Source organism: Centrocercus urophasianus, unplaced genomic scaffold, assembly GCF_019232065.1.
Source record: "Centrocercus urophasianus isolate 14NV4802_14NV808 unplaced genomic scaffold, USGS_Curo_1.0 seq_27, whole genome shotgun sequence".
In the NCBI taxonomy this organism is placed as follows: Eukaryota; Metazoa; Chordata; class Aves; order Galliformes; family Phasianidae; genus Centrocercus; species Centrocercus urophasianus.
Genome location: NW_024884833.1, coordinates 4,592,257 through 4,608,876, shown reverse-complemented (window position 1 = coordinate 4,608,876; position 16,620 = coordinate 4,592,257). Strand labels below are relative to the sequence as shown.

Sequence of the window (16,620 nt, the reverse complement as noted above, 5' to 3'; positions counted from 1 at the left end):
GGCCTCAAGATCAACTTCGGGCACAACTACAGCTAATACTGCTCATTCTGAGAAATGACTACTACGGCTGCCCAAAGCAGCAAAAAAACGTATATGGGGACACTTATCCACCCAGTTTCTCAATCTGCTAAATCATTAGATCAATTTTGAATTTAAGCAATAGAATTACAGGAAGAAAGGTGTCCAGTCAACACACAGCATTTCTCACTGCAATAAGGACTGAAGGTACAGATGAAAGAGCATGATGGGGAGTACACCAACCATCTACAAAAGGACATACTGGGGACAAAGAATTGAAGTTCTAGGGCAGTGATAATCTGAGAAGACTAAATCCCTCACAGAACAGGACCATTACTTGTTACATAATGACTTTAAGTAGTTAAGAAACCTCCACCAGGACCCCCAAATCCTTCTCCACACAGCTGCTCATAAGGAGATCCTCCCCCAGTTTGTACAGATACCTGGGATTACCCTGGCCCAAGTGCAGCTCCTTGCAATAGTATCTACTACAACACTCAGTTCAGTGTCACCAGCAAGCTTGCTGAAGGTGTACTCAACCCCACTGCCTAAATCATTGGTAAAGATGCTGAAGAGCATGGATACGAAGACATGACCCTGGTAGACATCATTCAGCACTGGCCCTCCCCTGGAAGGAGAGTGAAAGAGATTTTGCTCCCTGGAGTCCACACCCAGAGGTTAAGGTACATGAAAAGCGTGGGAAGCCTGACTGCCAGTGAAGAATCAGGCAAAGAACTCACTGAGTACTTCAGCCTTCTCCAAGTCTGCTGAAGCCACTACTGCCTTCACATTTATCAGAAGGGGAACACTCTCCTTGGCCTTTCTTTTCTGACCAACATAGCTACAGAATCCTTTCTTATTATTTTTCAATTCAATATAAATGTAGAATTTAAAATGTTACATTATTGCTTATGAGTTTGTCATGAACGTACTTACTTTGTACCCTCACTCTAGCCAAATTTACTCTTTTGATGTGAAATCTATAAATTCTTTTAGGGCATACAAATAACATCAACATTTTAACATATAGAACTAAACTTGAACTGCTGAAATCCAAATGTGTAATTTGCACAAAACACCTTATTCTGCAAGCCAAAGCAAAACTCCTGTGGGTAGGAGATATTTCTAAATGCATTTTGCTTATGGTTTAGACATTTACAAGGTAAAATATTTGAAAAATTCTGTTAATAGTACATTGACTTTACACTTGCTTTTCAAAAGAATACAAATGGAAAAAAATGCATAAAAGGGAGGACTCTTGTAAGCAGTCTCCTCTAAATCAAATATACTTACAGATTGCCTAAACAAACTTAATTGCTCTTTCAGGCTCTGGGTTTTGTCAGCCTCCTGTTTCATCTTACTGAAATTCAACTTGAATTCTGCAAGTTCTAGGCGTAGTGAGCGGCGCTCCACCTCTACTGTATGAAGTCTTTGTGTCAATTCAAATATTTGCTTCTGCAAGGATGCTATGCTCTTCTGTTGGTAAATGGAAAGAATTTCATGTGCTATGAAAGTGTGCCATTTTGTATTTATACGCTGTTTATAAAAGCAGTAACAGTAATATTCAAGAAAATTATGCAAAACTATTGTCTTGTTCTCCATCTCTAGAAGATGCACAAGTGCAAAAACATGAATGCATTTCATCCACCCTTGAGGGTTATTGAAAATTTTGTTTCCAGAGAATTATCTTGTTTTCATGCAAGACTCACAATAGAAGACAGGCTCTGCGACAGAGACCTTAACCTTTAATTTCTATTAGAGAGGAGAAGGTTATCTTCACTGGAAGGTAACCTTAACAGAAAAAACAAACAAACAAACCTTAACATGTAGTAGCTGAAAAGCAAGTTTGCTCCTGTAAATCAAATATAATTTTGATAGAACTTCTTGCGCACCTCAAATTCCTTCTTAAAATTCCTAAACTTTAGAAGATCTACCCAAGACATGATGTTTTATGGTGTTGCAAATCAAATTCTAAATCCCTACATAGCTGACTTCAATGTAACTGATTCATAAATCTGGAACAAAATTAATGGCACCATGAAGAGAGTTACACCGTAACACTTGCGCTGCGAACACACTGTTTACTTGAAGTAGCACTATAAACATGCATACCATAATGGGCCATCTGTCACATGATCCAGCTTCCAGAGCTTGTGCATTTATTTTATGAAGTCCATGAGCCAGCCTCCGTACCAAGGAGTTTTTCTCCACGTAAGTAACACTCCTGCTGCTATCTAATGGAACAGTCTCCATTATTGTATTAAGCTTGTCCGTAAGTTTTGAAAAGGAGTTCCTGGCTGCACTTACAAGCAAGCGTCCAGAAAGACAAGACTTTGGGTCTTTAAGAAATAACAACAAAACATCAAAGAGGTTAAGAATCTCATTTTTTCAGAAAAAAAAAAAAAAAAAAGTAACAACAAATAGCATCTATCAGCAGGAAATTTGCCTCAGATAATGGAAGACCAGGGAATGTATTAGAGCAAATATAGAACAAGTTCTGTACTTAGCAGTAAACAGTCTACTTCTATCAATCTCTGGATAGGAAGGGCAAGACTGGATAGGATCTAAAAGAATAGGATGCGTTTTACAAACAACTGTTTTCTGTATCTTTTTAAATGTTCTCCTCCAACACTACACATTCTGAAGCCTTTTTTGTATGCTCATATTTTGTGATTTATAAAAAAAAATGTAAGACTGATGCAAGCAAAATGCAAGTCAGATCAAATATATCAGATAATATAACACATGGTGAATCACTTTATCACAATATTTACAATGCAAATTTCTGAGCATTTTCTGATTCCTCTTCCCTCCCCTCCATAGATGTCTAAATCATTTGCTGTTCAAAATTAGTGAGCCTTGGTACCTTAATGCCATAGTATTTATACTCTGAGACAAGAGAATATAATTTACCTTATTCCAAGGCAATTAAAATTTTACAGCTACAATTACTTATTTCCCCACAGGATTTTGGTAATCATCCTTCTCATATAATGGACTTAAGGCCCCAGCACACCCAACATGTCCTGCTTACTGCTAGATTCGTCAGGTCTGTAATTAATAATTGTGTTTAATGTTGATAAATAAAATTGTCAGTGCTCCTTCCACTAATTGGTATTCCAGATAAGAGTTAATAGGTTTATTTATGCCTTAATAAAAGTCTTGTAATTTAGTTTTCCCTCTGCTAGGCAGGTCTTAATCTGTCATTACTTGTCTTATGATACTATCAGTGTAAGATGACAAGCATGGAAGAGCTTATTTACGTTCAGTAGTACAGCAGATCTCCTGTTGCTGTAGTGAATTAAAATATTTACTTAAACGTGTATACAGAGAAAATAATAGTGATAGCTTTTAGTAAGTAAAATAATTCTTCTTATTATACATTACAAGAATAAAGCCAAAGGTTCAGAGTAAATAAAATAAGATTATTGCTATCTTCAGAGTTCGATTGTCACTATAAAGAATATATCATTTATACATATAAGAACCAAATTGCCTGTAAGCAAACAAATGAAATAGTGCATGATAAGGTCAGATAGTATTTTTTCACAGCCATTCTCCTAATTCTATTTCAAAATACCACCATTTCAATGACGTCAGTGATTAAACTGAAATTATCATTTTTGAATTCATGCTCTCCATAACTCCTACTAATAGTAAATCTGTCGTTTCTTCATTTCCTTAGATAGGTCTCCTTCTACTCATCTTTAAAGCTAAAAACATTGTCCAACACTCTTATATTTTACCTCAGTAAACCAAGCGGCTTTTGAAACAGGAGAAAACGATTCCTGTCTTAACCAGAAGAAAAGGGTATTGCAATGCTGTGCCTCCTTTTGCCAAGGCTCCTCCTTTTTTCTTCTGCTGGTTCTCCATTGCTGATCACATTCAAGATCAGCTCTCTTTGTCATTTCAACTCTTGAAAAATTTAGTCTTGTCCTCCCTTTCAGTTTTAAAGACCCTCTCATTTCTTCAGTTGTAATGACAATGATTAGTTCGAATGCTTAGTGCAATTTACCTAAAACTGGAACTATGCTTACTACCTAACACATAAGAAGACACAAAAACCTTCCAAAAACCTCTCCTTCAAAGTGATTCTTGGTAGATATGAAAACACTGATATGTCAATAACCTCTTTTTGCTCCATTAACCATGGCACCTCCGTCTACGTCTTTTTACGTGATACAGTTTGCCTGTATCATGTATTGCCAGTATTTCTCAATGTATTCAGTACTAAAGATGGTCTGCTATGTTTAGATGTTTCTCCTATGTCTAGAATCACCAGTTTAACCACATTTAAATTAAACTAATAATAATATTTTGGAGGAACTGTGTTGCATCAAGTTATTATCCTATTTCAAAATAAGTTACTGTTTTGAAAGATAAAATAAAAATATAATGAAGTTCCACAAGGAACTTATCTATAACCACTGGGTAGAAAATGTATGCTTTAAGCATATACATTTTAAGAATATGCCAACAAAGAATCAAAGATAAAACAAAGATAAAACAGTCAAGCGAATGAATTCAATAGTACTACAGTACTACACAAGACTAAAATTAACTAAAAGATCAAATTTCAAAACCTTTGTATATGTTTCAATTGATTATATTTGTATTCAAAATACTCGATTTGTACTTTTTCTGATTTACTGCAGTACAGTACACTTAAACTTCTAATCAAGTTGAACATAAGAGATCATTCCAAGACATGCTGGAGTGAGGACGAACCAATGTGATGGGAAACAATCATGAATGTTAAAAGAGAAAGCATATACATTTTTTAAATTAGAAGCACAATAAATGCGCCTCGAAGCACAAGTCCCAATTCTGTGTGACAGATTTGGGTTCTCTGAAATGCCCCAAATAATTCCTCAGAGCCTGGTAATTTTTAAAATCCCTTTCAAGACACTGAACCATTTCATATTGTAGATGCACAGAGAACTTTCTTCCTTGTGCTTTCTTCTCCTATGATGGCAAGTCTAATCTGGAAGTGCTAGAATTTCAAGATCTGATGAGAGAAAATGCCTCTCAGATTGTCTACTTATATTCAAACATTTTTCAAAATCACTCGAGCCAGTTTGCAGCTTTAAATCCTGTTTGAAATAGGGCTTGCAGAAAATAAAAGCAAAAATATGCAAACCTTTCTTTCAAATATATCCTACACAGCTTTGTCACTTCTGTACTTCTGGAAATTTGATGTCCAATGACTTATTAATATTTTTTGAACCAAAGGTTCTTCAGAGACTTTTGATCCCATGAGTAATGGAATCTCAAGTACTACACGAGCAGTAAGAACTTGATGTTCTCTAAAAATATGACTTAAATTATTTGCAGTTATAATATTCTCAGCATGGTTCTTGCTAGTTCTAAACACCAAAAAAACTGTGTTGCGTACAGAGATATCAAGTAAAATCAAGTTCATATAAAAGCCTATCAAAATGCTCATCTACTTCAACAGGGGTAAAAGACAATTAGGGTATTCTAACAAGTCAAATTCAGCATATTGATGCAGAAGTAGAGTTTATACTAGAGTTTATCTTTTGTATTTGTAGATCTTATTAAGTAGTCCATACACAAGAATACTTGCAGTATAAACCCTGTAATGCCTTGAAAAACAGTTCGAACTTTGTTCTGTATGGATATAGATTTAAATTGCTGAAAACAGGATTAGACATGAAGAGCGCACCTGAAACTCAATCAAAATATTTTTCATTAAATGGCTTTACTTCTGTAAATTATCCTTCTTTTAATATTCTTTATATATCCTTTAATATCTATTATTCTGTGACATGATTTTGGGACTCCAAAATTGCCAGGTAACAAAGAACAAATAAGGGTAACAGCAATGCAGAGGAACCAAGTGAGATTTTATCTTAGTCTTCTTAGCAAAGACATCAACAGCTAACAGATGGGAATCAAGAGATAACATATCCAAAGACTGGCACTAAAATTTTCCATAGGCCTAGTACAACACAAATGTGAGGAGAGGCTAAGAAAATTAAGTAACTGTGACAAAAGAATATGCTTAAAGAGGGAATACAATAGGGAAACAAGATAAAGATTGCTATATAGTGTGTAAATTGACAGATATTTATTTCTCTGTCAGAAACAGCAAAATAATAAGTACAAAAGATGAAAACAGTATGAAAAGACAATTGTTTTCAAGATGCTAGTAACTTCAGAAATTCTAAGTTCGCATCTGGTATTTAGATACATTTCCTGTAAAACACAGTAGAAAATTCACACAGTCAGTGGGGGTAGTATCCCAGGTTAAATAAGTCCCAGCTTTAGGGTCCACATTTAAATCAGAAATGCCATACACTTCATATAAAAAATAAGGTTGGTCTTCAGTAAAATGTTTTTTGAATGTTAGAAAAGTGGAACAAGGTAGCTAGTAAGCTTTTAAATATTTTGGTACATATTCCTTAAATACGAAAAAAGCAGCTTTTTAAATGTTTTAATACATCACTAGAAATTTTTAAGAACAAATTAGCCACATATGTACTGGCACAGTATATATGTATTTTTTCTTACTCACAACAAAGAGGTCCAGGTGATTTCTAAAAACACTCTTAAGCCTTCTATTTCCATGACCATATGTACTGAAAAGACTTAATAAAAAATAGTTCATATAAAACAGTAAGAATTTCAATCAGGTGAAGTTCATAATTCATGGGATATGTTCACGTGTTTGAATCTACTACAATAATATTTTTTAATTTACCTGTTCTGCTAATAATATCCTGTAATTCTGTGACAGAACTGATTATTGCAGTAAGGAGATCAGAACTAGTAAACCAGTTGAGTGCTTCAACACAACCAATTCCTTCCTTGTTGTATCCTGTGAAAGAGAATTGTAGGGAGCAATAAAATTGAATAACACAGATAAGGCAGACTACCATCTCTATATCTTTCAGAAATTGATCAAAACTTAAGTGTATAACTGACAAACTGACTCCTCTTTTAGCATATTCTAGACTATATTAAGTATTTTTCAACAGCTAATAAAGCAAATAGGAAAGTAAATGAATCTTTGAGTTTGTGAAACATTTTGGATATCATTCTTTCCTGGAGGGGAAGCAATTCGGTAACAGAAAGGAAGAGAAAGACTATATAATCTCCAGAGAAAATACATCAGACATTCTATACTAATATTACACCTGAATCAAAATGCAATTTTTTTTTCCCATTTTGAGTAGGATAAAAATTGTGAAACTGATTTATAAAAAGAGTTATCTTTTCTAAAACAGATGAAACAGAAGATACGGTGGTATCTAATTCCAAAACACATAGTAGAAGTGTCAGAGATATCAGACAGTATGAAATCACATGTGAAGCACCGAAAGAAAGGTTACAGCTGTACAGACTAAGTAGTGTCTTTTTTGGGGAAATTACATTTGTCAAGAAATGCGGAAAATCCATTTGTTAAGATGTTAATACATGAGACTTTACACCCTATTACTAACATTATTATTTATTATTCACTAATCATGTAATGTGACATAACATTTATAAAACAAGAAAACAATTAGCTTACTTGACATATTATGCTTGCCTTTGGAGTCCCCTACACACACTAGAATTCCAGTGCCTTCTTTAAAGCCATTTATCAATGAGAAGAGGCAACTAGAAGACTGGGATAGAACTTTAAGTCTGTTAGCTGCCAAAACTGCAATCACACCTCTTCGGAACACACGTATCAGGCCTCTGAATTTCTGTTTCTTAATTTTCGCATCATCTTCCTTCTCCCCATCTACACCAGAGAGAACATGAACAAGAGTCCTAATTTCCTGGTTGACTAATTCATAAACGTTGACCTGCTCCTGAAGAAGGTCTCTTTGTATAGCCATGGCACATGATCGGCCATAGAGAGGATACAGGGCACCTGCCAATAGCGCACATGCTGCCAGGAGAGATGAATGCTCCTTCCGAATCTGTGTTAATGTATTTTTCACATAGAGATTTTCAAGGGCCAATTGCTCCCGTCTTTTTTCAAGGACACAGATTTTTTCTTTGTTGTTCTCTGCTGTTTCTTGGTATTCCTGGGATAAAGGAGGAGGAAAAACAAAACAAAACAAAATAGAAGATATATTAACTGAAGGTAATTGCTTAAATTAAAAAAAAAAAAAAAAAAATTTAAACTTAAAAAAAAAAAAAAAAAAAAAAGCAGCTAAAAGAATATTGTCAACAAAATAGCTAAAACATGTCTCCTAGAAAAAAGCTATAGAAACACATATATGCAAACTAAACATCAACATGAGTAAAATTTGCACAGTGTTCTGTAACTCTGACCGGACTCCAGATTTCTGAAGCTAAACCACATTTACAACAATAGATCACAGTATGTGATCAATGGTACCTGGCTGTCCACAACACAATTGTTTGCCTAACAATACACAACTACATGTTCCTGTTTCAGAAAGAACATTGTTCTTCAAAGCAGAAAAGAAAGTATGAGAGGAAAAAAAGTAAGGAAAACTCTGGAAGATAAAAATAGACAGATTGGTAGCAGCTGGAAAAGGGGAAATAAAGGTGATCTCCTAATTACTTTGTAATCAACCCCCTACTTATAAATTCACAGATTAATTATGTCTCATACAGAACAGAGACACTGTTTTGAAAAGAACAATGTAATACAGGCATTTTTATTTTCACTACATCCATCATGGATTTTTTTCAGCTTGTATCATTTTTTTCCCTCTCTAAGCCTTTAAACGGGGAAGGAGGAATGTTAAAAACAGTGAAGAAGAAAAGTGATGACATCAAAAACACCGGGACTATACTTAGACCATGCATGCTCGTTGGTGTTGATGCCATGCATGTTCTTGTACTAGAATCAAGACATTATGCTGTAGTCTCAGAGGCTTAGATTGGCTTCCCGATGCATGAGAGTCCTCTGTGATTGGAGTACTTGAGTCTATGTTTAAGCAGGATCCAGTGATAAAAAGAAGTAATTTTTATACACTTCACAAAGAAACCACAAGCTCAAGTCAATATTTTTTTCTTTCAAGCTCTAGTTACAATATGTGAACACAAAAATGTAGAATGCCAAGTCAGTATGATAAACAGAGAGGACTACGTTAAGGCTTTAGCTTCCTCTCTTGGAGCTCTCAACAGTTTTGTTTAAAAATGGGGATCAGTGGTTATTCCTGCGGGAAAATGAGGGCAAAACAGAACTCAAATGGTATCTACCAGCCATGTTTCTACATGTCAACTTTGCTACAGGCCTCAAGCAAATGGATGCACTCTAATTTCTTCTGCCTCTTCCAATAAACATGGAGAGGAAAAAGTACATAAGCTATCCCTAGAATTGAAACAAAATTTACAAGTTTCTGTAAAAAGGCAACCCTGACAGCTCAGAAGGTCTTTAACCAAATAAATATTTAAATATTTTTTTGACAGAGGAAAAAAGCATTTTGGCTAGACTAGGAAGACAAACAGAATGACACTTTCATGACCACACACACCTTCCTCTTCAAGAGGAAGAAATAGAACAACAGCAGGTAGATTTTGCAGATGTTTTGACAATACAGATATTGAGAAAGCAGCATTCATAAAACCTATTGGTATGTAAAACAGTGTAGCCTTATTAAAATATTTCCCATAACACAAAAGTAGAATAGATAACTGAACAATTCAATTATAAAATGCAACTCAGAGGCCTCATATCTCACTCTAAAATTAAGTATGAACATGTACAATATTTTCAGAGCTACTGTATTATTTACAGTGTTCGATTTCTACAGAAAAAAAAAAGCTGGTAGCATGACTGGAAGCAACTCAAAAGGTAAGCTGAATTTAGAAAACAACTTATGGTTTCTGGCCAGAACAGGTGAAAGGCCAATATCTGAGTAAACAAACATAAAAGTATGATCCCTACAGGGCTGTTAGGCAGCTACACTAACATTCAGTTCTCCAGCTAATTAAAGCTTACTTTTCTTTTTTTTAAAAACAAAATAAAATATAGCATTTAAATCCTTCTAGTTATATAAGAACAAGCAAAAGTGAACAAGACATTCCCTAACAACAGATTTTTTTTAAAAAAAGATATACTGTCAATGTCTAATAATTAATTACAACTTCCTCTTCATTATTTTTAAGGCTTTCTTCGAAACTCAAATGGACAATTTTGAAAGAAATACAGAATGCTCCTCCTAAATGCTGGCAAGCCAGCTTCCTTGGGTGCTTCAATTCTGAGGGATTCCTGAGTGGCTTACGAACTTGGTGAATTTTAAGAACCATTTACTAAAAATTCAGACACTGAAAATTCAGAAATTCAGCAGCAGAGTTTTATTGTACTCGTTTTTGTGTCCTTACGCTTTATTTTGGCAAGAAAACAGAACTGAAAGCTAGAAATATAATGAATTGGTTTCAGAACATCTTTCTGTATCTCATTTGTTTTATTTTTCTGGGTTGAAACACTAAATTCTGATGTTTTTGCAAGATACCACAGCCTTTGTCTAATTCACCAAAAGCAAAGCTCCTTAACAACCAAAAAACCAAAATCTAATAAAAGACCTTTTTTTTTTTTTTTAAATCCCTAAAGGATTTTTTCCCCTTTCCTCTTTTGGTAAAATTTTGTTAATCTGTTGAAATTAACATTTTAACATATGAGGGCTGCTCTGAAAGTAATGCCTCCTATTGTGTAATGTTGGCCCAAGACATCAGAGGCAGATGATGTTGGTATGGAAGAGAGGTTGAACTTCTCCAACACTATTCCATTACATGTTGATGCTATGTGACAGATAGCAGAGGGCCAGTCTGACAGAATGGCATCCGACATGGAAGTGTAGACGAAGAAAAAGTGTGCCACTGAATTCCTCCATGCAGAAAAAATTGCACCCGCTGACATTCATCGATGATTGCTGAACATTTATGGAGCCCAAACACTGGATGTGAGCACAGTGAGGTGGTGGGTGGTGGTTTTCAGCAGTGGAAAAAACAACATGAAAGACAAGCCACATTCTGGATAGCCATGCATAGCTGTTACATCGCAGAATGAAGAGCGCCTTGATCACCGCATCCGGACGAATCAACAAATTACAATCAGGGAACTACGCATGGAACTAGAAATATCTGCTTCAATGCATTGAAACGATGGTGACAAGACTGGAATATCACAAAGTTTGTGCCAGATGGGTCCCATGATTGCTCACTCAGGAACAGAATGAACACCACATACACGTTTGTCAGGAAATAATGAATGAATATGAAAGTGAAGGTGACAATCTCCTGGTCTCGTAATTGCATCATTACCAGTGATAAGACTGGTAATGATGGTAGTGTCACCACTACTAGCAGGATTCAAAATGGCAGTCCATGGATCAGTGAAATCCTCATCAAAGAGAAAGCTCAATATGCAGTCTTCAGCAGGTAAAAGGGTATGCACTATCTTCTGGAATAGGAAAGGAGATCCTTCTGATTTCCTGCAACCTGGACAAACCATCAACCTTGAACGCTACATTGTAATGCTGATGGCTTGAACTTCCAGAGTCAGGCCACATAAGAAGATAAGGTTTCTCCTGCAACACGATAATGCCAGGCCCCAGACCGTGGAGAACACTACCACTCTTGGCTGAACTGTCCTATTTCAAGCACCATACAGTCTAGATTTGGATTGTTCTGACTTTCATCTGTTTGGGCCAATGAAAAATGGACTGCGTGGGCAACATTTTTCTAAAACCACCACCATCATAGCAAATGTGAAACAGCAACAGAAACCAAGTTTCACTGGTGCAGATTTTTACAAGTGTCGTATGCAGGCTGTTGTTCATTGCTGGCAAAAATGCATACCTAATGATGGCAACGATGTTGAAAAACAATGTTTTGTGTTTTGTAGCTGAGAATTTGGACTTTCAAATAGTGTTATTGTGCTCTTTGTATCTGTTGTGGTTTCCATAGAAACAGATAGGAAGAATTACTTTTGGAACAAACTACACAGTTACAGGATTTTTCTCTTACAACATGTTTTTCTATATGAGAACAAAACCCTCCTATTTTAAGCAGCTGCCACAAGAAATGGGGACAGATTAATAAATGCCTATATAATAAACAACAACTGCTAGTTAAAACTCAGAAGACATTTCCTATGAGACTATGCATTGGCTAAATAAATAATCTGTGTGAGGCTAAGGAACAGGCATAGTAACATTTTCAGAATGGCACTCTACCAAATCATGGGGACTGTTTTTTCTACATAAGGCAGGGAAAAGAGATATTCTAAGCTCAACTGACCGAATATGGAAACCAGGAACAAGAATGGCATTATCTGTAGGGAGTTTGTTTATTGCTGATCAGCATTAAGGCAACTCCGGGAAATTCTGTCATACAGAAAAACAGTGAAACTGCTTTCTGGTTACATCATTCACCTGATCAACAATAACAGCTGTGATGTACAATCTAACAGTAACCATAGATCCTATCTTGAAGTCAGGGATCCTGAACAGTACTAGCTGAGGGCAGAAGCACTGGCAGTTGTTACTGTCTCCATATTGCTACATCCCATTTCAATTAAAAAGGAACCTTTCAGAAAAGTTCCAATTCTCCACGTCAATTCCAAGACACCAAAACGACAGTCTCCAAGATATTTTACTCACACTGCTGTGCAGTTACAGCTCTCAGAAAAACTGATAAAGTCATGAATACAGATCTAAGACACATGTCTGAACTGCCATTTTTCTATTTGCCTTCATATATGCTTTCTATGTTAATAAAGCTACATTAGTGTATCTGCATAACTGATTCAGCACTGCAGCAACTGTCCAGATTAACACAGTTGACAGGACCAAAATATAATAAGGAAAAGACAATCAAGTCTCGCAAGAAGCAGGCAGTCAAGACTACAGCAGTCCTAACTGCTGATATCCATGAAGCCGGTGGAGCTCAAAAAGGTAAAAGTTTAATCAATATTTGCAGGTCCAAACTTGAAAAGCAGAAATTCAGAGGAAATTAGAATGTCTTATTCCATGCAAACTGGAACTCTAGAAAGAACAGAGATACAACAAAGTTCTGCTGAGTAATCTGTGCATACAGATGCTACACTGCCAAGGTACCCCATCAGTTTCTACACCTACGTAACTTTTTTTTCTAAAAAATATGCACAGATATTTCTAAGAAAAAGCATTTCCTGGGTAGAAACACAGCAGTTCTTTACAATTAGTTGACAGATAAAGCATCTTCCAGGTTTGGCTAACGCACAGCCCACAGCAGAGAGCCATGTTTTCAGTACGCTGCTATACTACATAATTTCTAATACAAGTAATTTATATCTTACACCTTTAGCTGTAAAGAAAAAAAAAGTCACTAGTAAGTGCTAGACTGAAATAAGCAGTATTTAAATAGTCATTTGCTTCCTATTCCGAGAGAAATGAAAACTAGCACAGTTGCTGTAGTGATGCAGTATTTTTCTTAAATTATTTTTAAAATACACTAAAATTCCCAAATAATCTGAAATTGGTTAGAAGCTCAAACTACTGAAATAGTCCATTAAATATTTACAAGGAAAAAAAACAAGAGAACTTCACAGCACCATACCTGTGCCCTTGCATGAACTTCCCCAAGGAGATCTGAGTACTGCTGTTCCAGGCACTTTTTTTGTTTCTGCCAACAGCTTTCCTGTGCTTTCATCTGTTCAGCCATTTTGCTAATATCATCTTCCCGGCTCCGCTGAAGCTCCTTCATAGTATCAGACTTGTTCTTACAAATATATTCTAGGTGAGATATCTATGTGACAGGTGTTTAAAAAGAAACATTATCTCCCCACGTATAAACCTTTTGACTTTAACTGTGCATATTAATTTAAGCACTGACTCTTGCAGAATAAAATCTAAATTTTAATTTCTTTAATGTATTTATTAAAAGTAAAAAGCCTTTCATGACAGAACACTTTCTTGAATCCTGCAAGACATATGTTAGAAAAATGGCTTTTATTCTGGCCACCTTTGTTCTTTCTTGAAGATAACTGCTGCCTTCTTTCTTGGAAATCTGAACCAGAGATCTCTTGCTTACATTGAAAAAAAGCTAAATCTTGTATTGCTAAATTAGTAATCCAATCATACTAGTCCTCTAGTAGCTTGCAAGAACTGCAAGTAATAATGAAAAAAAAACTAGCTCTTAATTTCATTTTTTCTTTCCTTAGAAAACCAGTGCTTTTCATACATTGAGTATGAAAGTGACTGCAAGAAGTGTATAGAAGATTTTTCTAAAAAGTAGCTCACTAGATTATGACGTGATTCCAATGCGCATGAAAGGATTCACTCTGTGATTCAACTTCTCAGTTCCCATGCAAACTAATGGAGGAATGAACGAAGTTAACAATAATCTCTAAATACACATACATATATTTTGTTACAAAAGAGTACTAGCAATGTATTTTTAAAAACCATCACATGACAGAGCAGAAGAAAAATTTTGTTCTGAGAAAACAGGTAGACCACAGGAAGGCTGCCCCAAATCCTCAAAAAGTTGATAAGTATGTGATGAGCGCCCTACAGCCCTCTTAATCAATCACAACAAGCTTACTAAATTAAAATGCTGAAAGAAGAAAAATATACCCGAAGTCACTGCCAACAGTGAACTGATTCTGAATCTTCTAAACTCTGTGGCTGTGTGGCTCCCTTCACTTCTGCTTTCTTTCCACCTCTATTTTGAAATGAAAATAGAAATTTTGCCTGTACAGTCAGTCTCCATAGTCCGGAATTTATTTTTTGCTGACTTTCCATATAAGTTTGAAGCTACCTTAAACTGTCTCTGCATTCTTGAAGCCGACATGCCCTGAATAAAAGCTAACCAATCTCTTGTATCAGTGCAGTGTGTCAGCTGTGCTTTTTATCAGAGCGGTTGTGCTGGCTGCTTTTTTAAAGCCCTTCTAAGCAAAAATGCTACCTTAAAGGGGAATGGAGTTGGCTCCAGAGCAGCCTGCAGGCCCAAGTTGCATGCTGACCTCCCAGTACTTCTCTTAATGTGCAGCGGTGTTTTGTCCAGTGTTTACATTTGGCTCATGGTGAGCAAAGCAACAACCTTCTACTGAAGGTGCCAAAGATGGCCTGAGAGAGCGCTGTGTCAGGAGTTCCTGATCAGCAAGTTCAACAAATCAAAAGATCATCCTGCCCACATCTTCCAATTCCCTGTTCCCTGTTTCTCCTCCTGATCTTCTTCTAAACTCTGTGTCTGTGTGGCTCCCTTCACTTCTGCTTTCTTTCCACCTCTATTTTGAAATGAAAATAGAAATTTTGCCTGTACAGTCAGTCTCCATAGTCCGGAATTTATTCTAATCTACATTTCTCTTGTAGTTTTGATTGACTGTTAGGTTATTATCCAAATAATGGGAAGAGTCAGAATAATTCTCTGAATAAAACTAGCTCTGTCTCAAGTCTGCCCACAATTCCAGCAGATGAGAAGATTCTGAAACAGCCTTTCCCTTCTGATGCTTCAATACCAACATGTCCAAAGCAGCCAGGATCTGGAACCATTCTACTAGACCATGGCAGTCTAGAACTGCCCTGATCGAAGGTGTCAGAACATGAACTGAAACTGAAGAGTGGTGTGTGTTAGACAGAAGAGCCAGTTTAAGTCCTTTTAAAACTTTTCTTTCTCCTAAAAAAGGTCGAGATTTCCACGAAGAATGGCCACGAAAGCTTAGTAACACTGAAGTCACTCAGAAAAGTGCAGTTCCATCCTCGAACAAATATTAGCACGCACTGACATACTTCACAAAAATAACTGTTTTCTATTGTATTTCTGAATATAAATCTCATGGTCAAGAAGTTATAATTAAACAAAAAATACATAGGGCATTTCTTCCAGTAGTATATCTGAATCTTAAGCACATAATTTAAAAATGATGTTCCTAAAGTAAGTGCATTTTGTTTCTGTTTTATGCTAAAATAAAGACTTGCTTTATTAGTGTAAATGACTAAGTTCTTTGAATTGCTTCATCAGTAAGATTAATTTATTTTCTTTTAATTAGGTCCCTGTGGCTAATATTGGCTAGTACTATTAGCATGTCCTGCACAGAAAGCGGAGCTTAGAGACTTCATACAGACTTCAGTCACTTTTACATGCCCACAGCAATGGCATCAAACTGAGTTGTAGACAAGCCATAATTAATGGTATTGAATTATTAACGCCCAAATTCTTTTTGAAATAAGATGAATGTCAGTCCTTTTTAATGATACTGTGATGTGGACAAATGTCACCGAATTTAATAGAGGTAGCTGGTGCCTAAGGACACTTACCTTCTCATTAGCCCTGTTGAGGTCTAAGATCAGGGCATCAACATTCTCCTGCAAGACTGCACAAAGCTCCGACCAAGAGAATCTATCTAGGATGCCTTCTGGTTGTTTTATAAGCACACAGCCAGCTACCAAATGCTGGTACAAGCCATGAAGGAAGGTTAGCTTCTCCTGAGACAAAAAGAAAAATCAACTGTTAACTATGAACCATGTTAGTATCCAAAGTGATACATCACACTTGTAGTAACACAGATTTAAAAAAAAACAAAAACAAAAAACAAACACATAAGAGCTCATTCTCAAACCTTTTCAAAGGCAATGCTGTTAATATTCACAGTCAAACATATTGAAGTTAAAATAGGAACACAGT

At 35.9% G+C, this 16,620-nt stretch overlaps 1 protein-coding gene across 6 annotated transcripts in view; it reads right to left on the bottom strand.

Annotated features, from left to right (window-relative positions):
- The window catches only part of CCDC171 (coiled-coil domain containing 171), a 186,611-nt gene that overhangs the window by 109,198 nt on the left and 60,793 nt on the right, over positions 1-16,620 (bottom strand). For all 6 annotated transcript variants that reach the window (XR_006170278.1, XR_006170279.1, XM_042826746.1 and 3 more), the window contains exons 14-19: positions 16,254-16,421; positions 13,552-13,740; positions 7,556-8,060; positions 6,743-6,859; positions 2,131-2,357; positions 1,312-1,494 (exon numbers count right to left, since the gene is read on the bottom strand). Coding sequence is in view for 4 of the 6 variants with exons in the window: in XM_042826746.1 (XP_042682680.1) it covers positions 1,312-1,494; positions 2,131-2,357; positions 6,743-6,859; positions 7,556-8,060; positions 13,552-13,740; positions 16,254-16,421 (1,389 nt within the window). In the remaining 2 variants the exon portion in view is untranslated. The remainder of the gene's footprint in view (positions 1-1,311; positions 1,495-2,130; positions 2,358-6,742; positions 6,860-7,555; positions 8,061-13,551; positions 13,741-16,253; positions 16,422-16,620) is intronic.